Below are 21877 nucleotides of genomic sequence, written 5' to 3' on the forward strand. Positions count from 1 at the left end.
GCTTTGCCAACTACTACAGGAGATTTATCAGGAACTTCTCATCCATTGTGGCTCCCATTATTGCCCTAACGAAAAAGGGGGCAGATGCTACCTCTTGGCCTTCCACAGCCACTCGGTCCTTCAAACTCCTTAATGTGGCCTTCGTCTCTGCACCCATCCTGACTCATCCGAACACCAGTCTTCCATTCACCCTAGAAGTGGATGCCTCGGACATTGGAGCCGAAGCCATCCTATCCCAGAGGAAGTCTCCCCAGGCCAGACTTCACCCCTGCACATTCTTTTCCAATAAAATTTCCGTGGCCCAACAGAACTATGATGTCAGTAACCGTGAGTTACTAGCCATCAAGCTCGCTCTGGAGGAGTGGAGAAACTTGCTTGAGGGTACGGAGACTCCAATTACCATCCTGCCCAGCGTCTAGGAGCTCATCAAGCCCGATGGTCACTTTTTTCCCCGCTTTAATTATATCATTTCGTTCATACCAGGATCAAAAAATTTGAAGGCTAATGCCCTTTCCCGCCCATTCATTGTTGAGGATAAGCCTGAAGTCAAATTGGAGACCATTCTTCCAGCCAAATATATTCTGGCAGCTAATACCTTTGACGTGTTGAAGAAGATTCTCGCAGATCAGGCCAACATCCCGGAGGGTCTAGAGGTTCCCGACGGTCATCTCTTCGCTGCACCTCGCTTTCGCAAAAAAATTCTGGAATGGGGCCATTCTGCCGGACACCCAGGTGCCAAGAGAACATCCAACCTTATAACTCGAACCTTCTGGTGGCCCAGGATCAATTCAGACGTGGAAGAGTTCGGCAAAGTATGTCTGACTTGCTCCCACAACAAAACTCCCCGCAACAAGCCCCAAGGATTTCTACACTCCCTTCCTGTCCCGATCGCCCCTGGAACCACTTGGCCATGGACTTTATTGTCGAATTACCCGTCTCCAAGGGTATGAATACCATTCCTAGTGATCATCAACCGTTTTTCAAAGCAGACTCATTTTGTTCCTCTCAAAGGCTTACCTAACTCTTCTTCCCTAGCTGATATTTTCGTCAAAGAGGTCTTTCGCCTTCATGGAGTTCCATTAACCATCGTGTCCCATCGGGGTCCCCAATTTATTGCCAAATTCTGGCATGCTTTTTCCCAAAGGCTAGGCATCTCTCTACATTTTTCTTCTGGGTACCACCCGCAGACCAATGGTCAAACAGAGAGAACCAACCAAACTCTGGAGCAGTACTTACACTGTTTTCTCGGATACACAGGATGATTGGGTGGACCTTCTCCCTTGTGCTGAATTCGCCCACAACTCCCTACGGAAAGAATCCACTCAAAATTCACCTTTTTTCATCAACCTTGGTTTCCATCCATCCCGACTCCCTATCAACTACATCTTCCGGCGTTCCAGCCGCAGACGAACGGATCCTGTCTTTACAAGAATCATGGAAAGAAAATCCAGGAGAACCTTTAGATTGCCATCTCTAGACAGAAATTCCAAGCCGATCACCATCGTCGCGGGACTCCGGAGTTCAAACCAGGAGACAGGGTATGGCTTTTGTTAAAGAACATTCGACTCAAAGTACCCACTCTCAAGTTAGCACTTAGATACCTGGGTCTTTATCTAATTCTAGAAAAGATCAACCCTGTGGCAATCCGCCTACAACTTCCACCCGCTATGAAGATTCCATCCTTCTTCCATGTCTCACTCCTAAAACCTGCCTTTCAGAGTACTCGTTTTCCATCCCCTCGACTCGTACAGTGTCAACAAGAGTACGAGATCCAGACCATTCTTGACTCAAGAATTTCTAGGAAAACTCTACAATACTTGGTTCACTGGAAGGGATACGAACCTGAGGAAAGATCCTGGATCCCTCACCACCATATCCATGCTCCTGATCACCTCAAAAGGTTCCATTGGAGGTTTCCCCTCAAACCTTACCGGAGTCGCCCGGAGGTCGCTCCTGAAGGAGGGGGTACTGTCAGGAGCCGGGTGCCGCACGCCCCCACACACAGGTGCACGGCTCTCCTACCTGCTCCTTCGTTCGCTGCCGAGACCCCGGACTTGCGCAGTCTCATGCGCGCTCCCGCTTCCCCCCTGCACGCACGTGCGGCTCTTCCTCCCGCCTGTTGGCCCCCTCACGCTGGTGCACGCATTCTAATCCCGCAGCAGGAGTCCCCGCCTTCGGATCACGGCGCGCGTCTTCTGCGCGCAGCGCACGCACGTGACGCACACGAGCTCCATGGCAACTGAGCCTGATTATTCCCACCTCAGTACCGAGGGTCTCGTCTTGTTTGTGGTGAGCACAACGTGACAACATGGGTGTTATTTGTTATTTAAAAGCAAAGTTCTATTAATTCTAGGAGATATATATATATATATAAAGCCAGTGGGTTTTGTACCTGGTAGGCTATGTATCTGGCATGTGAGATCATAATGCACATAGCCTGGTGGCAGATAAAGAATTTGCGACACCATAAGATAATAAAGGAAAGATACAGTGGAGGGAGAAGAGGGAGGGAGAGAAGGTGGGAAAATAATAACAGCTTATTCTATCTTCTATTTAAAATCAGGGGGAAGAGAGAAGTGTATACAGATGCAGCGGCCATAATTTTACAAAATCACGCGGTTTATACCTCGGAATACCCATGTCATGGCGCGGGATTACTTCCAACATACCGCCTTAAGACGCGAGTGCGTAAAATGTCATTTTAGTGTTCTGTCTTTTAAACACCTGAAATTGACACAGTAGCACAGTACTGTACACATTACAATTCATTCATTTCATTGCACACAATCCATGCAGCACACACGAAAATGGCGCTGTGATGCCTTAAAATAATGGCCGCTGCATCAGTATACAACTGATGAGATATTGCTCAGGCCCAAGTGACAGTAGGTTTACAAGTACCAGGTGCATAGGGAGAAATATCAGTAGAAACACCAAAGAAAGTGACTGAAGTCACAAAAGTCCCCTTAACATGCACTCATGGTACATAAGTAATAGGATAATTAAGGATAAAGTATCCACAGAGGACTGAAATGTACCACTCAACCACGTACTCAAAGTAAACAATGGTGGTAGGACGTCTGAACTGTTAAAAGCAAAAATAATACATTTTAATAATTAAGTAATAATACCCTCAGAACAGGGCATTACTGGCCAATAATGCCCTGGCTGGAAGAGTTGATTTTTATCAGCATGATTGTCTACATTCTTATGCTTTTACTGCAAGTTTATTAAAAGGAAATTGTACATACACACAGCCCTCTCTATATCCACACACGCACACACACACACACTCTGCTACCCCCCCTCTATACACACAAACACACTCTGCAGTCCCCCCTACACATTGTGCAGCCCCCTCCTCTATAACCACAAAACACACTGCAGCCCTCCTCCACCCTCTACACTCACAAAACACACACACAGCAGCCCCCCCTCTACACCCACAAACACACAAAACACACACACACACCAAAACACACTCTGCAGCCCTCCTCCACCCTCTACACCCACAAAACACACTGCAGACACACACACACACACACACACAAACAAAACAGACTGTTGCCCCCTCTACATCCATAAAACACACAACAGCAGCTCCCCTCAACACCCACTGCAGCCCCCATGTAAACCCACACACTGAAGACACACACACAAAACACTCTGCAGCCCTCCTCCACCCACAAAACACACACTGCAGCACCCCCTCTGCACCTACAAAACACACACTGCAGCACCCCCTCTGCACCTACAAAATACACACTGCAGACACACACAAATCAACAAACTACACTCTACCATCTCTACATCCACAAAACATACACCAGCAGCCCCCTCTACAGCCCCCTGTAAACCCACACACTGCAGACACACAAACCAACAAAACACTCTGCACCCCTCCTTCACCCACAAAACACACACTGAAGACACACACTGCAGCTCCTCCTCTACACCAACAAAACACACCAACAAGACTCTGCTGCCCTCTCTACACCCACAAAACACACACCAACAGAAAACACACACACACACACACACTAATAAAACACTCTGCTAGCCCCCTTTACACCCACAACACAAACACACAGACACACAACCCTTTCCCCTCACTCTCCTGTGCAGAGCTCTCTGTAGGCAGGGAGGAGTCGTCGGTGCCTTCTGTCCAATCACCTCCCTTGTCTAAGAGCAAATTGCACTCTTTGTGAATGAGAACTGAAAGCCGATTGGCCAAAAATTCCAGCCCATTACTGATTAGAATATGCCCGGAATTTTAACCAATCAGAAAGCAGGGATTTAAATAATGCCCGGAATTTACCAGCTTTAGCCTATAATAATCCATAACAACGCCAAAACACAGTGAAAGTATGTAACCGTGAATATAAAATTGGAATAAAATAATTCCCCAGATTGGAACGGTGTGTAGGAGAATATCTAGTAGTAAGGAAGACAATGTATTACATAAAGTGATATAACAATAATGTATCACATCAGATGTAAGTAAGTATATCAGCACAAACAGTTCCCTATTTAGTAACTACTAAATAACCACACTTACAGTATGTGGTATAAAACCCCGTTTGCTTAGGTTAAATGTAGCCCCAAGCACCCAGCAAATGCATGACAAGTATACATAGCGTGACTGCACTGTATGTGTGAACAACAAACAGTAATGTGTCAATACACCACACACGCATTAAATCCTCATTCCTCTAATTGTCAGAATGAACACGGACATTCAATTGCACAGATAAATGGACATTCAATTGTACAGAGCCTACAGAGACACTGGTATATTCTGGTTCAGGACACTGACCTGGTACAGGTCTGTAAATCCTCACCAAATATGACGTGTAAACGGTCAAAGAATCTGAAAGATATTCTCGTGCACAGCCATCATAAGAGTAATCCAAGTAGAACATGGTTGGGAGCCAAACCGAACGGATTTTATCCCTGTGGCCGATGTAACGCATGCGCCTCAATGAAGACGACCCAATATTTTTCAGACTCAAAAAATTCAGGCCTTTTCCCAATCAAGACATTTATCAACTGTCTGATGACAGGAGTCATTTACCTGATCACATGTATATACAATAAACAATATGCCGGCGAAACACACCGCCCCCCTAAAAATAAGAGTTTTGGAGCATCTGGGTTCCGTTCGCAACCAACGTGATACTCCTGTTGCAAAGCACATGAATGATTCACATAAATGTGATGCTGGGGTCCTTCGCTTCACGGGAATAGAATATGTCCCATGGGGCCCACGTAGAGGCGATTGGGACCACAAATTATTACAACGTGAATGCAGGTGGATTCATACCTTGGATACATTAGCACACCATGGAATGAACGAGGGCTTCGTTCATCTGAGTTGTTATCTGGTATTGTAATTAACATCTTGTCATCCACAAGGACATGGGTAGAGGTATCCAGGGATGCAGTATAATATTAGAGACTCGTTTTGTCCCTCGGCGGGTCGTACAGGTCAGTACATTTCTACATCACTGACCTGTGTACGACTTCATCTACGTACACGTGCCCTCTCTGGTTAATAAACGGGTCCCATTTTTGCCACATAAAATCTGTATGTTTGGACCCTGGGTGCACAGTACACAATGAATAGACTCTCAATCTATCACTTTACATTTAGATCTAGCCTGCATATGATATGTATCCATTTGCCTAGACATCCTTATTTGTTTTCACACACATTTATTTCTAGTGCGTTTGTCACATACGTGTGTTCAGTACTCCACATCCATCAGGTTATGGGCAAGAAGATCTAGGGATACAGTGTAATTTGAGAGACACTTTCTTGTCCCTTGGGATGGAAGGTAGACTTTGTCTTGACCTGCATTTGACTTCAAGTATTCACTTTTGGTCTTTAATTTATACTCCTATCTACTGTGTCCCTATATGTTCCCTTTATGCTCATTTGATCCTATATTAGACTCCTACAGGGACGAGGGGTACATTGTAAGTCATACATACAGTATATCATTAACACTGCTGCACTATCGTGATCGTGCATACCCGCCACTGATTACAATGTACATGCAGCGTTTAGAGAGATTGGCTGCTTGTTACAGGCTCCTCCCCCTCAAGGAATAATAGGTGTATGGACATCTCTCGTATGTTACTCCACACCCCTGAAGAAGTGTGATACGTCCCACGAAACGTGCGTCGGGCGTGTTGACGTCACGTCAGTGGCGTCTACGAGGGGACAATGTTTTGAAGGAGTATAGAGTTTCAGCTCCGGCAGTATATACAGTTGTATACTCATTTTCTTTTCCAGTCAGGCAATAATACATGCTTTGACTGTGCAATTGAATGTCCGTGTTCATACTGACAACTAGAGGAATGACGATTTAATGCGTGTGTGGTGTATTCGAACATTACTGTTTGTTGTTCACACATACACTGCAGTCACACTATGTATACTTGTCATGCATTTGTGGGTGCTTGGGGCTACATTTAACTTAAGCAAACGGGGCTTTATACCACATACTGTAAGTGTGGTTATTTAGTAGTTACTAAATAGGGAAGTGTTTGTGCTGATATACTTACTTGCATCTGATGTGATACATTATTGTTATATCATTTTATGTAATACATTGTCTTCCCTCCTACTACAGTAGCTATTCTCCTACACACCGTTCCCATCTGGGGAATTATTTTATTCCAATTTTATATTCACGGTTACATACTTTCACTGTGTTTTAGCGTTGTTATGGATTATTATTAACATTTATTATTTTTGCTTTTAACAGCTCAGACGTCCTACCACCGTTGTGTATTTTGAGTATGTGGTCGAGTGGTACATTTCAGTCCTCTCTGTGGACACTTTATCCTTTATTATCCTATTACTTATGTACCATGAGTGCATGTTAAGGGGACTTTTGTGACTTCAGTCACTTTCTTTGGTGTTTCTTTGAAAGAGAGAAGTGGTAGGGGGAAGAGAGAGACGGGAGAGGGGGAGAGAGTGAGAATGGGGAGGTGTGTAGAGAGAGAAGGGGGGATGATGGGAGAGAGAAGAGGGGGGAGAGAGAGAAGAGGGGGGAAAGAGAGAGGAGAGAAAGAAGTTGGACGGAGAGCGATAAAAGTAGAAGGGGAAAGATAAGGGGGAAGGAGGAGAAATGGAGGAAGGAGAAGAGAGAAGAGGGAGTGGGAGAGAGAAAGAAAAGGTGGGGCAGAGAAAAAGAGAGGTGGAGAGTAACAGAGGAGGAGAGGGAGATGGCTTACAGCCATGCACCAGCTGAACAACTCAGGGTATCAGGGCTGTATCACTCAAGTAAAATAGGGTAATTACTATACATCTGCACACAATTTATAATTAGTCATTTGGATTACTGCAACCCGTGCGAAGCTGGGTACTTTAGCCAGTCTATAATAATAAAACAGCCTGTGTGTCTGTCGATCTTTCAGGGCCATAGAAATTGAAACCTAGACATGTCAAACTTTACAGGCATACTAAGGGAATCATAAGGGTGTGCGACTGTTTGTTCTTTTTTTATTATTATTATTTAAATGTATTAATTCTATGAGTGATTAACATTTCTGTGACAAACAAGCCAGCTAGTGGGTGTTGTATCCGGTAGGCTATGTATCTGGCATGTGACATCATACTGCGCATAGCCTGGTGGCAGATAAGGAGTCAGCTATAAAGTTTACATAGAAAGCAAACAAAAAAAAAAAAAAGAAAAAGAGGAAGTCCGTTGACACATTGGGAGAAAATAGAAGAGGAACCTCGCTCTAAACCCAAGACTGGGGAAATTGCTGCATGCTGCCAGGGAAGTGGCAGAAGCTATAGGAAAAATGATGGATCATGTCAGAGAGACATCATCCACTCAAAGTATCCCTCTTAATGGTGCACCACAGTACCGATTTATTTTATATATATATCAATCTGTGTGGTCAGTTGTTTGTTATTTGTTATTAAAGTTTCTTTTAAACTGTTCACTCCAACTAATTTCACACTTACCACACAGATTGATATATATATATATATATATATATATATATATATATATATATATATAATAAATCTGTACTGTGGTGCGCCGCTAAGAGGGATATTTTGAGTGGATGATGTCTCTCTGACATGATTCATCATTTTTCACAGTGGGAGAAAGCAAGAATGCTGGAGAAGGAGAGAAAGTGATGGGAGGGAGGGAGAAGAGGGGAGGGAGAGATATGAGGTTGGAGAGAGATGGTTGGGGAGAGAGAGAAGAGAGGGAATGAGGGGAGAAGGAAGGAGCAGGGAGAAGGAGTGGTGAGAGGAGTAGGGATGAGGGAGGAGGAGAGGAGGAGAGGAAGAGAAAGGAGAGGTGAGAGAAAAGGAGGAAGATAGATGAGGGGCTGAGAGAGAAGAGGGGGAGAGGAAAGGGAGTGGAGAGAGAGAGAGAAAGGGGGAGATACGCAATTTACTATTAGTAATTTTGATTACTGCAACCCGTTACATTTAAACATTTTATTTCCACTAGGAACTGTTTCTGTTGAACTTACAGTAAATTGCCGCACTTCACCCTTTTCTACCAGTTCATATTCTTTTTCAGGCGTAATTGCGTAAGCAGCTTTCTAAAATGAAGTAGAAAATATGAGAAAAATTAACGGGGGAAAAATGTAGTCATTATCTGCTGGTCAGTTGTGTGTAAACAAGCAGAGTAATTTGTTAACATCCAAAAATTGTTTCAGACTATAATGGTATTTAATACTCTACAGTATGAGACGTACAGATGTGCAAGATATTCACTGTGACTTGCCCTTGTTTCTGGTCCCGAAAAATGTCACTCACATTTTTAACGTTGGCAGAAAATAAATTGCAAGCATTAAATTCAATGAGCAGGTCACAATGACCCTTTATACACTGTAATTTTCGCAAAGTCCCGGTGAAAGGGGGTGACATTCTGGGGAAATGTTCAATATTTTTTTTAGCACTGTGAACTTACGCTGCACTTTTTTTTGCCTGGCACATTTGAAAACATTGGCACATCTTTAATGAGATGTCCTAAAAAAATGGAAGTAAAACGTACGACTTTGTCAATACCTACCTAAATACGTCAAGAAATCAACAACAAACATGCAGAAACAACAATGGCAATTCGGTTTCGGTTGAAACCTTTGGAAATAACGGATTCTACTATACTGGTAATGGAAAAGGTTGGGTATATAATCAATACGAAAAGGTCTGCAAGTATACAGTACAATATATTCAATATTCAAATAATTTCCGATAATTACAAACTATTTAATCAAATTTAAAAAAAATACACACCTGTCGAAAGGATCCAGGAAGGCTAAAAAATTTATAGATGGCATAAATGGGCACCATAGCCATGGACGAAGTGGCAACTAACCAGCCAATAATATTTGCCCATTCTGGGAAGATGTAGTTTCCATAGTTAGGAGGCTTGAATGTTACAATGCTGACCACCACCACAAACTGAAAGAAAAAAAGGATTAAATGATATTTCAATATATTTAACAAGGAACCTATTATATTAATGTTAATTCTGGTTACTCAACTTTAATATTTCATAAAGGAGAAGTTCAGCTTTTGCAATAAAAAATGTATTCGCCATAAGGTACGCCAAATGTTTTTACAGCTCTCTAGTTTGTTCTCTATTCACTGAATTTTTTACATTGTGCTGCTGCTATCACAGTTGCTATGCCAATCTCATTTTGTGACATCATTGAACTTCAAAGAGAGGTTCATGTTAAAATGGTTTCTCTTTGGAGTTTGCATGGAAACAGAACTATGCTCCCAGGCAGAGGCCCTGGCCGGGGTAGAGCCTGAGCAAGCAAGGCTAGGGTGACCATATTTGTTCCAGCAAAAACTGGGACAAATCTCACATATGTGCAGTCGCCATGCATGAAGAGCGCTTGGCGACCACGCATGCACGATCGGCACTTGCCAGCTGTTCGACCGTTCATGACCGATCAGAGCTTGCCGGCCACACATGCGCATGAGCGACTGGCAAACTGCGATTGCGCATGCGCAGTCGGCAAGTGGCGATTGCGAATGAGGCACGAGCAGCCGGCAAGTGGCGATCACGAATGCGCAGCCGGGACCAGCACCCCAAAATGTCGGGACAGAGCCCTAAAAAAACGGAACTGTTCCGGCTAAACTGAGACATCTAGTCACCCAAGGCAAGGCCCGCTCTACAATTCAAAATTCCTGACATAAATATCTGGTCCCTGGATAGTGTGCTTGGTGGGCTGGGCGGCCAGGAAAGAGCTTCTCACTCGTGCTGTGCAGCTGCATATAGAGACGGCAGTGCCGGTGCAGGAGCGAGAGCCCCACGTGAGCAGGTAAGAAGGACTTGGCAGTGGTGAGCCAAGGAGGAAAAGGTAGAGACTGTCAACCACTGCCCCTTCATGTCACCCACTGCTCTCCCTCATCATCTACTGCCTCCCTCCTTTTCTCCTTGCCATCCACTGCCCCTCCCCCTCTCACCCACTGCCCCTCCCCCTCTCACCCACTGCCCCTCCCCATCACCCACCGCCCCCCTATGTACGGACGTTCACAGAGGTACACAATTTGGAGACGTTTATAATGTGAAATTATAATAGGCTTTATTGTGCCTTTTCCTTTTCATCAGGAAATTATCCAAACACGGGGGGGGAACAAAGCTTCCATTCACTTGGGAGTATTTCTAGTGAAATCCTTGCAATTAGTTCACATCTCCATTAGTTAAGCTTCTCCCAGCCCAAACACATAACATGAAAATAAGCAGATATAAGCAGTCTCTTAATAAGGAAAGTCTTATCTGTTTAGTTGCTGTATAGTAAGCTTCTCTGCTCTCCTGGAACAGCACCCGTGCGTGCACAGAAAAATATCAGCATCCAGGTTTAGTAGTCTTATTTGGTGTCTTGCAATCAGCTCTGCTGTGTGGCTGGCAGAGCTCAAGACTGGTCAGCTCCTGAGATCTGGGTTTCTTTTGGTCAGTCTCTCCTGGGACTCAAGGACCTCTGCTCTGTCTCTCCAAAGGTCAGCTCTCAGTCAGAGCTAAAGAGAGTCACTTCCTGTCTCAAAGGCAGGCTTCTTGTAAACAATCTAATCAGGCAGGTGGTGTTTAGTAATTAACTACCACACTGCTAGATTAAAGGAACATTACTGAACAGGGATAAGTCCCCTGTTACACACTCCCTCTCCCCCACACACTCTGTGTCAGTGTATAGTGAGGTCAGGTTATGCTCTGTGTCAGTGTATACACTTGCACAGTGAATAACCAGACTGTATTGGTGCAATGCCAGGTTACCCTGGTGGGGTGGAGCAAGTTAGAATAAGCATCAAAGGCTGCCATGTGAACACTGCACTGCAGGCTTTGGGACCTTTAAAAAAAAAAATCCTCAGATTGAAATTACTTTGGAGATATGGGATTTGGGGAGAGAACAGCACCTTTATATTGTTAAAGTACCCAATTAGAGGTACTGGATTGTTCAATAACTGTAACTATTCAGCGTGGGCCACAGTATTATACAAATTATGCAATGCATAATATGTGATCCAATTCACTTAACCACTAATTTATACTGCACACCTAATGTAATATATACCTGAGCTTTGATTGTATGGATATAAGGAAAAAGATCATTGCTGCACTAGCCCATATCTTTTTTTATAAGCATTATGACTGGCAGGGCCGCACACAACTTTCTCAGGGCCCACAACTAGAGTTTCCACTGGGCCCCCAGTGTCAGCGGCGTTGCAAGACACCACTCCTCTCTTACACCCCCAACCTCTCTTACACCCCCACCATCTCCCACCTCTCTCTCCCTCACGCCCCCACCACACACTCCCATGCCTCCACATCCCTTTCTCTCTCTCCTTCGCCCCCACCTCCTTCTCTCTCCCCCATGCCCACACCTCCCTCTCCATCACCCCACCTCCCTCTACCACACCCCCACCTCTCTCTCTTCCTTCCACATCCGACCTCTCCCACACCCCCACCTCCCTCTCCCCCACACCCCCCTATCTCTAACCCACCTTCCCACTTCTCTCTCCCCCCAACCTCCCACACCCTCACCTCTCTCTCCCACACATAGTAACCCCCTCTTCCACTACAACACAATAACCCCCCATTCAACACAATACCCCCAAAATACGATAACCGCCCACACAATAACCCCCCCACCCCCACCAATGAAACACACACACCAATCTACCTTACCTTGGGGGTTGGCCTCTGGTACTGCACAATCCGGAAGTTGGGCCCAAATTCTGGCGCACAGGGGTGGGGCTTACACCAAAGGCCGGGCCAAAGCAGGGAAGAGAGGCCCGCTGAAGAGGGGGAGAACTGGTGCCCAGCACCCAGATACAGTTGTTGGGTCTGACCTGTGGTCAGGCCCAACATCCAGCACCAGCCAGCCGGGCCCCACGCAGTCACCGGGCCCAGGGCAATGTGTCCCCCCCCCCTCAACCCCTGTCGATAGCCCTGATGACTGGTGAAAATGAGATTAACAGAATGGCCAAGAGTTTTGCACTGTGTTGCTCATTTAGTACATCTGCTTCAACCATCTAATTTCTGGAGTGGTTTGTAGTGCATACTGTTCTGTAGTTCTGCTATATGAGAAATAACATGTTACAGCCCCCTCCATTACTGAAAGACAAATACCCAGAGGCAGCCGCCAATCAGGATGGAGGACATTGCCCAGCCCCTTAGCAACTGCCTTGCTTTCTTTCTGCTCTGGGAGATGGGGAACTCCTCCACCTTGTGCGGACATTGCACTAGGGAAACGAGGCGAATGTTACTCCCCCAAATTGAGCTGCCAACTGTAGTTTCGTAATAGTTAAACTGGCCCTGATTGTAAGGAACCCCAACCCTCTCTAATAGTGTGTCTGAGATCAGATGCATTGTAAGGAACCCCAACCCTCTCTAATAGCGCGCCTGAGATCAGATGCATTGTAAATTTTTCTGTATTTGCTAACATTTTCAAATGATCTGTAAATTGCAGTTAACGGTGTAGGGATGTCTGTGGAAAACAAAGGTTCATAGGCACCCCTGTTGAAAAACACTGACCTAAGCAATCCATTGGAGACAGTACTGCAACTTCCATATTTTCTCATTTCCACAGCCTAGATTTTCAGGGAACAAGACTTGCAAAAGCAAAACAGAGTATGCACCGAATTGAAGGCAATGCAAACACATGCAATGCAAGTCTCCCCAGTTCAGTCATTAAAAGTAGAACATGCATATATATTGAGCAGTGCAAAAACACAATGGTTGTTTAGCACACAATCATGTTGAGAAAATGCAGCTGAATATAAGCGTTGAACACATGATATGTTTTTTGTTATTTACCAAGAGAAAACATGGACTAACAAACTTCCAACAAAGCCTCCAGTACAGGCCAGGTCTTCTTCCAATCATTTCTTCAATGTCATCACTGAAACGCCCAACACCTGAAGGAAAACAATTATAAAATAAAAATTGTTTCGGAAAAGCATAACTAATACATTTTAAAATGACACTCTTGGCTCTTGTTGTGTTGATTACAATAGATATAATGCAACGCCCAGCATCACCAGATTGACATTGTATTAGTTCAATGTTTTGGTGCCAGATGAAACTGAACTTTGGCACCAAAATGTTGGACTAATAAAATATCCATCTGGTGATCCTGAGCGTCGCATTGTGTTCACACGTCTTGTAAGTAGAGATGTGAAAAGCTTTTACCTGGGGTTGTGAACCACTCAAAACTGGCTCTTTTTTTTTTTGCGAGTCACAGCACACTCACTCTCTCTCCTGCACAAGCCCTATTTCAGGCTCTGGTTGGGAGTTAGCCTTATTAAATTAAATGGAAATGCTTTGCGAATCACTTGAGAACTGTGACTGTGCTGCAAAACGGTGAATTGATAGTGGAAATATGTGATTTCTGAGGAAGGTCCTGTCTGTTGGTTTATCAGGAATTGATTTAAAACTTTCCTAGTATATTTTAGAAAGTTAGTACATCTTTCCTTAGTCTGACAGCTGACTCCTGCTTCAGGTGCACAGTAATTCAACAAACTTTAACCCTTTCCGGTCGAATGTCGTAATATATCCGACAAAATATTTTTCAGCTTGCGGTCCAATGTCGGATCGGAGCAGGGAGGAGGGAGGAGAGGGGAAGAGCTGGAGTGTGGCGCTGGCAGCCACACACTTCTCCCAGCAGCCAAATTGACCCCCCCCCTGCACCAAATTCCCCCCCCCCAGCTCCGCACCACAGCCCGGCACCGATCCCCCGAGCCCAGCACCAGTCGTCCTGCTGTCCCCCCCTCCCCCCAGCTCCGCACCGATCCCGGCACCGATTTCACCCCCCCCCAGGCCCCTCAAACCCCGGCACCGATTCCCGGCAGTAGCCGCGCACTACAGCCCAGCACCGATACCCCCCCAGCCCGGCACTGATTTCCCCCCCCCCCAACCCCGCACCAAATCCCCCCACCACACCCCCCCCCCAGCTCCGCACCGCAGCCCGGCACCAATTCCAAGCAGCAGCCGCGCACCGCAGCCCGGCACCGAAACCCCCCAGCCCGGCACTGATTTCTCTCCCCCCACCTCACCGCACACCGATTCCCGCAGGCAGCCCAACGATGCCCCAGCAGCTGACAGCGGTAGGTGTAGGGGGGGTGGGCGTGGTGTGGTGTGTGTGGTGTGTGGTGTGGTGTGGGTGGTGTGTGTGGTGTGCGCGTGCGCAGTGTGCGGTGCGAGTGCGTGCAGTGTGCGGTGCGACAGTGTGTGTGCGGATCGCGCTATAACTGGGTTGAGCTATATGTGGGTTTTTTTTCCGAAAATTAAAATTAGACCTGCTGGCGCACTTAGTAAAAATTAATTGAACTGCAAAGGGTTAAGAACCTGCTAAGACCTCAGAGTGTGTCACATTCTCTGTGTTTACTACAATGACCATTCACAATTAATCTCATGTTCACTCTTCTCTTAAACTAGATCAACAGTCTTCCACCTATAATTCTCTAACCAGCTGAGTTAAGAGCAAAACAACAAAACCACCACAATTGGGTAAGAACTTCACAGAGCAATTCTACCACAAAAACGCAGACCTGCTGGTTGACTGTTGCATGAGCCAGCTATTGATTTTGAATCAGTATGGCTATGAGAGTTCTGTGCGACTATTTCTGTCAAAAACTGCTTTGGAAAGGCTGCACCATTCCATAATTGTTCCCAACAGAACGGAAAGCATATTGAATACGAGCAAAAAAACTTGTCTAGAATTTGCACTTTCAGTTTGTGTTTTAGTTGTAAAAAATGTTTGCGTTTTGGTTTTGTCAAAGCTCGATTTGTTTTGTTTCAGAATTTTTACAAAATTCCGGAGAAAATCCATAACAGGCAGGAAATGCGAAAATGACACAAAGCATGTAAAGCAAAAAAGAGGGACCAGGACAGGGAAAATTGGGATGCCCCTAGGTAATGGGGACTAAGGGAAGACAGTACAAAACAATCTGGGTGCTGCAGGCCAAAAAAACCCAGTCAAGAAAACAGCGTAGTAAGCAATGGAGGAGCCAAGCACACCAACAGATGATGCAAAAAAAGGTTACTGCAAAAGGATCAATTATTGACTGTGATAGTCAAACGCATCCAACGTTTGGTGCTAAGCACCTTCATCAGCGATACAGATTAAATGACAGGGAACCCTTATATAGTGTCCAAACCCCCACACAGTCCCCACCCACCTCCCTCCAGCTGCTCCAATCCGTCGCGACTGCTGCAATACAGAACAATATTCGCTTCCACGAATGTATTTTATTTTTCTCCATTTTTCATTACTTTTTATTAATGTGTTTCTGGTAGAAATCATTGATGTTCTGTATTACATCATGTTATGCCTATCTACACGCACTTTATCTATGAGAAATAGATTTTTTTCATCGTTTTTTGTATTATCCTTGTACTATAATTTTTCAGACTTTTCCTTTTGTGTTCCAGTTCTCTTGTTAATCCCCAGTTTTGTCCTTATTAGTGTACATTTCCCTACCCATCTTGGAAAGGGAGATTAGCAGTCTGGTGTATTTTTACTATGTTGTGCTTTTTGTTCACAGCGCTGAGCATCGCTCCCATTGGGTAGCGAAAAGATTTGTCACTGGGTGAACCCACTCCCCCTGCGTTGCCTGTCCGCCGGTGGCTGTAGCTGGGATTCTGCCTCTCCCTCCATAGGATTACGTCACTAGAGGAGGAGCTGTTGTGGTGTCGTGATTGGAGGACAGTCACCATGGTGATGCCCCGCCCCCGGACACTCGGCTGAGGCTTCTGGAGCATAGGAGAGACTTCCCTCTTATTTCTGAATTTGGTTAAATTTTGTCATGATGGCGACGCGTGACATCATGAAGCTTCCGGGAAGTAATGCCCAATACTCATGGCGGGCCTTTCCTGCAGCAGTCGCGATGGATTGGAGCAGCTAGAGGGAGGTGGGTGGTTGTTTTGTGGGTGTATGGGGTTTGGACACTATTTAAGGGTTCCCTGTCATTTAATCTGTATCCCTGATGAAGGTGCTTAGCACCAAAACATTGTTTGCGTTTGACTATCACAGTCAATAAATGATCTTTATGCTTCTTAAATAGTGATAATCTACATAACAAACCTCCAATTGTGTACATTTTCATGAGGTTTGAGCAAAAAATATATAAAATATGAAAGGGATCTCTTTTTTTCTAAACAAGGTCTAGATTTATATATATATATACATATACAGTGGTCGACAAATCACCAAAAAATCTACTCGCCGAACAAAAAAATCTACTCGCCACCTAGTACCAAACGTAGCTGCTTGGGCCAATAGGAGCTCGCCACGATGTTAAATCCACTCGCCCGGGGCATGCAAATGTATAGATTTGTCGAACACTGTACATATATATATATATATATAAGTAGCACTAATTAGTTGGGTGATAGGTGAAAATACATATGTATCGTGTAAATGTGCTAATAACTAAATAATATATTACCAGTAAATTTATACTTATAAAAATTAATTAATATATATACATTTATAAACCAAACAGTGATGATGTGAAAACAGTGTAGGATAGTCCAAAAAGGATAAAGTCCAATTGATTCAACTTGGTGATATTCCAGCGAAGTCTAATAGAATCCCAGCAATCAGATCCTATGAGTACTGTGCAGCTTCAAAAAAAGTGGTGTTGCCTCCCACTATAAAGCTATAGATAAAAAACAAAAAGAAGCGCAAGCTCCATAGCACGTAACTGTACAAAATGGGGTATATTTATTAAAACAAACGGTCCCAAGGAAATGCACTAACAGGATTTTAAGAAATCTCTAGGAGGAGTCATCAACATGGATGGAGAAGTCTGAGATAGATACTGTGCACCTGATCATCAGTTAATGCTGCATACATTGATTGGCCAGCCTGGGAGAACCTTTTGAGAGCTGACAAGCATTTATGCTAATCGGCTTTTAGTGCAGCGTTGCCTAGTAAACTAAAGATTCGATTGACTGAAGTTACCTTTACCTGGAGGCTCTACTATTTAACTAGCCACTTTGCATTGATCAATCAACTCCTGATGAAGTCACCAAGCGTGACGAAACGCGTAGAGACGTGGTGGCATCATCACATGTGGACGTGAGAGAGGTGTTTCCGAGTCTCCTGCAGTTCCAGCCAGCTGATCCTCCCACCGTTGGTCTCTATCTTCACACGGCGAAAAACCTGGGAGGCACTATGAGACGCTGAGATGCTGTGAGCTTGTGGCAGGAGCTGTATGCGGCATAAACTGATAATCATATGCACAGTATCTATCTCGGACTCCTCCGTCCATGTTGATGACTCCCCCTAGAGATTTCTCTCCCACATGTGTTTTTTTTAAAATGCTGTAAGTGCATTTCCTTGGGACCGTTTGTTTTAATGAATATACCTCTTTTTTTATACAGTTACGTGCTATGGAGCTTGCGCTTCTTTTCATTTTTTATATATAAAATTAATCTCTTACTGCGCGTCTCTTACAGACAGGTAGACCCCGGTAGGATTAACACAGCAGGGACTCCTGCTGTGTTAATCCGATGGGCCATTTAGTCTGCAGAGGACCATCTCAGACCAAGACACACTATAGTGTGTGTTTCGCCCAGGTAAATGATCGGATAACGGCCGCTGCATCTGTATATAACAGTATAGATACATATAAATATATATATTTGTTAAAATATTAAACAGAAGAAAAATAATACAGTATATGAATTTCTTACCATAAAACCATGCAATTCCTATTGCTTCAATAAGTACCCCAAAGAGAATTGATGTGCCTGCAGCAAAATGGTCCAGCAGAGTGAAAACATAAATCCCACCCTAGCAAAATATATAGAAAGTAAGAAGTGAGTAACAATCATTTAATACTGAGAAAAAATACAAATGTTTGGCCTTTTTGGTGCAAAACTGCATATGTGATCAATCTATAAATACACAGTAATTTAGTGTGCATACAGTATATAAATAGAGATTCGCTAGAGTTTGAGAGATCTGAAATTGCAAGCCTATCCAGGGGATCGTGTTATTCAAAAACACTAAGTTTTACTTCGACTTTCATTCTCTGTACTACTGTACAATGCAATTACAAACATATGGTCAGTTTGATAAGGGTCCCCAAAGGCCTACAGTAACATTTCACATACTAAAGAATGACTGTACAATATTCAATCATGAATTCTTTCAATAAGGTTGCTGTGCTGAAAGTCAGACACATCCCAGCGCCGGGGGACACCTTACAGCCCATACACTTGAGTGGCTTCAGTAGAGAGTAGTAGAGGTGGTAACTCAACAAAATCTTAAACAATTGATTGTCCTCACTATCAGAAAACTGCAAGACTTTAGAATGACAACAAGATTAGAGGGTCCCGACTCCTTACCCCATAAAAATACTACTACAGTCAAATGATGGTCATCTAATGAACAGAAAAAAAGTAATTATTCTTATGATGAAGCTATTCTGCAAATAACATACATTGGTCACACAGCAGAGAGATATGAGGAATGTTGACACCACAATAAACAGTGTAAAGAGCTCCCGATGTCTGCGTAGAAACTTAAATTCATCGATGAGGCCAGTGATGACTGATTCCATTCCTCCCATCTGTAATTAAAAAAAGAGGAACATGCTTAGTCTACCAATATGAAGCAGCTTCTAAGTCCTGTTTTTTAAATGTACCTAATTTTTAAGTTGTTTTTTTTTCCGTATTACTAGCTTTCAGAACAGGAACACTAGCAGTGACAAGAAAAACTTGAGTTGCTCTATTGGAGTTAATTTAGTCACTTCTACACTGAGGAACGTGTCAGTGTTACAGTGCTTCATGTTTCCTTGCTCTGCAGCAAATTAACTGCTTGCCACAGAGCTAAGGTTCAATCATCAGCACACGAGGTTGGCACTGTATTTTAACATTTTATCTAGATTGTAAATTCACACAAACAGGGCCCTGTTTGTGCTTGTTTGTCCTTATTTGTATGTAACTCTGTTTATGTAATTATGAAATCTCTGGACTGTACCCTCATTGTACCACACTGCGGAATATGTTGGCGCTTTACAATAAACAATAATAATAATAAAAAAAGAACAATTAATTTATACTTGCAGATGATCCAAGAACATAAAAATCAGTTGGTACATGTCCAGGGGAGCTGCAGACTGGACCATCCTAACCTGCCCTGATGTTATTTCATACTATAAACCTTGCAGCATGCCGTTGGTGGTATACACATACTATAAGAATTGAACACTGATATGTTATAATACTTTATAATAGGTTTTGCAGTACTGTATGTCCCACATGAATATGAAATATAAATGTAATTGATAAATTCAGGACAAGCTTAGATTTTCCTTAATTTTAATGTGATGAATCTTTGCACACAATATATTTCCTTGTATGTGTTATACAGTATCCTGGTTTTGAGCCTCTTATTCTCTGCAAAACGATGTACATTTATCCATAGGTATCATCTATTCTGTTAGGATGTAAAAAAAATTTAAAAAAAACTCACTTGACTCTAAAATATGGAATTATGTCATCAAACTTACATATCTTAATTATAACAATATCAGTATAGATTGTAAGCTCCACGGGGTAGGGACTGTGTCTGCAAAATGTCTCTGTAAAGCGCTAAGTAAAACTAGCAGCGCTATACAAGAACAAACAATTATTATTATCAAACAAGCTTGTACTGCAATACATAAAATATCTTATGACTGGTACAGACACAGCAAGTCCTTATTCTCTGATATGATGTCACACAAGGTCGGGGGACATAACTATGTCTTGTACAGATTTGAAAAAATGACAAGGTCATTATAGAATATCTATACTGTATATAGCAAATGGAAATATTCCTGTATGCTCATTTTCATGTCTTAGACAGGTCTGCAACCCCGCCTTTCACCATTTTCACCCAGCACACAGCAGATCTGTCTAAGACATGCAAATGAGCATACAGGAATATTTCAATTTGCTATATGCTTTGCTGTGGAGGGTTTTTGCCACTTTTTTTTTACCCACCATAACTTAACTTAACTATATATATATATATATATATATATATATCTATCATATATATATAGATAGATATATATATCTAACTTAACTTAACTATATATATATATATATATATATCATATATATATAGATAGATATATATCTATATATATATATATATATAGATATATATATATAGATATATATCTATCTATATATATATATATATCCATCTATATATATATGATAGATATATATATATATATATAGTTAAGTTATGGTGGGTAAAAAAAAAGATGACAAAAACCCTCCACAGCAATATATATATATATACAGTGTTCGACAAACCTATACATTTGCTCGCCCCGGGCGAGTGGATTTAACCCCCGGGCGAGTAAATATTGGCCCTAGCAGCACACGTTTGGTACTAGGTGGCGACTAGATTTTTTTGTGTGGCGAGTAGATTTTTTGGTGATTTGTCAACCACTATATATATATATATATATATATATATATATATATATATATATATATATATATCTAAATATATAGAGAGAGAGAGAGAGAGAGAGAATCCACTTCTGCAGGAGCAGACACAAGACAGCACTCAAAGGTAAGTAAGAAAACTTGTATTCAAAAATAAACATAGCACAAACATGACCAACGTTTCGGTCCTCGTGGGACCCAGCACCACCCTGAAGAAGGTCCCACGAGGACCGAAACGTTGGTCATGTTTGTGCTATGTTTATTTTTGAATACAAGTTTTCTTACTTACCTTTGAGTGCTGTCTTGTTTCTGCTCCTGCTGGAGTGGATTCTCAATCTCTCTCTCTCTCTCTATGTTGGGGTATTAGTTCGGTCAGATAGGATGGAGAAGAGACTGGTATGATTATACCAGCACGTAATAACTCTGCAAATTCTGGCATAGACATGACATTGGGTGTCAAATGTTATTCTAATTTGATTCTAACCTCTACTCCAATTTGGTACTGGAAAAATAATATGAATGTATATCTATTTTAATATGGAGCATAGACACACTTCTTACACTCTGATTGGATCTTTTTATATCCCTGTTTTCATGCTGTTGGAAAAGAGAGTTGCTAAAGCTCTTCAACCAATGAATACATTTAACAAATCATGCTATAATTGTCTGCCTATAGTATACACACACAAACACACACACAATAACATCTACTAGTAACATGGAATATGCATTACAAACATAGCAGCCTCACTTACAGCACTGTCGATTCCAAGTGTGAGAAGCATAATAAAGAATATAACAGCCCAGACAGACGAAAGTGGAAGTGTAGCAATTGCTTCAGGATAGATAATAAATATCAGCCCTGGTCCTGAAAACAAAACAAGGTCCTATTCATTGAAACTCACAAAAATCAAACAAACCTAAAC

The 21877-nt window shown here is 43.0% G+C and overlaps 1 protein-coding gene across 1 annotated transcript in view; it reads right to left on the reverse strand.

The window, feature by feature from the left end:
• Positions 1-8445: 8445 nt before the first annotated feature.
• Positions 8446-21877, reverse strand: part of SLC6A3 (solute carrier family 6 member 3) — a 71856-nt gene continuing 58424 nt past the window's right edge. The window contains exons 8-13 of the mRNA XM_075588567.1: positions 21707-21819; positions 18944-19072; positions 18192-18291; positions 13308-13408; positions 9278-9445; positions 8446-8580 (exon numbers count right to left, since the gene is read on the reverse strand). Of these exons, the coding sequence (XP_075444682.1) occupies positions 8446-8580; positions 9278-9445; positions 13308-13408; positions 18192-18291; positions 18944-19072; positions 21707-21819 (746 nt within the window). The remainder of the gene's footprint in view (positions 8581-9277; positions 9446-13307; positions 13409-18191; positions 18292-18943; positions 19073-21706; positions 21820-21877) is intronic.

Source organism: Ascaphus truei, chromosome 2 (assembly GCF_040206685.1).
Source record: "Ascaphus truei isolate aAscTru1 chromosome 2, aAscTru1.hap1, whole genome shotgun sequence".
Classification (NCBI taxonomy): domain Eukaryota; kingdom Metazoa; phylum Chordata; class Amphibia; order Anura; family Ascaphidae; genus Ascaphus; species Ascaphus truei.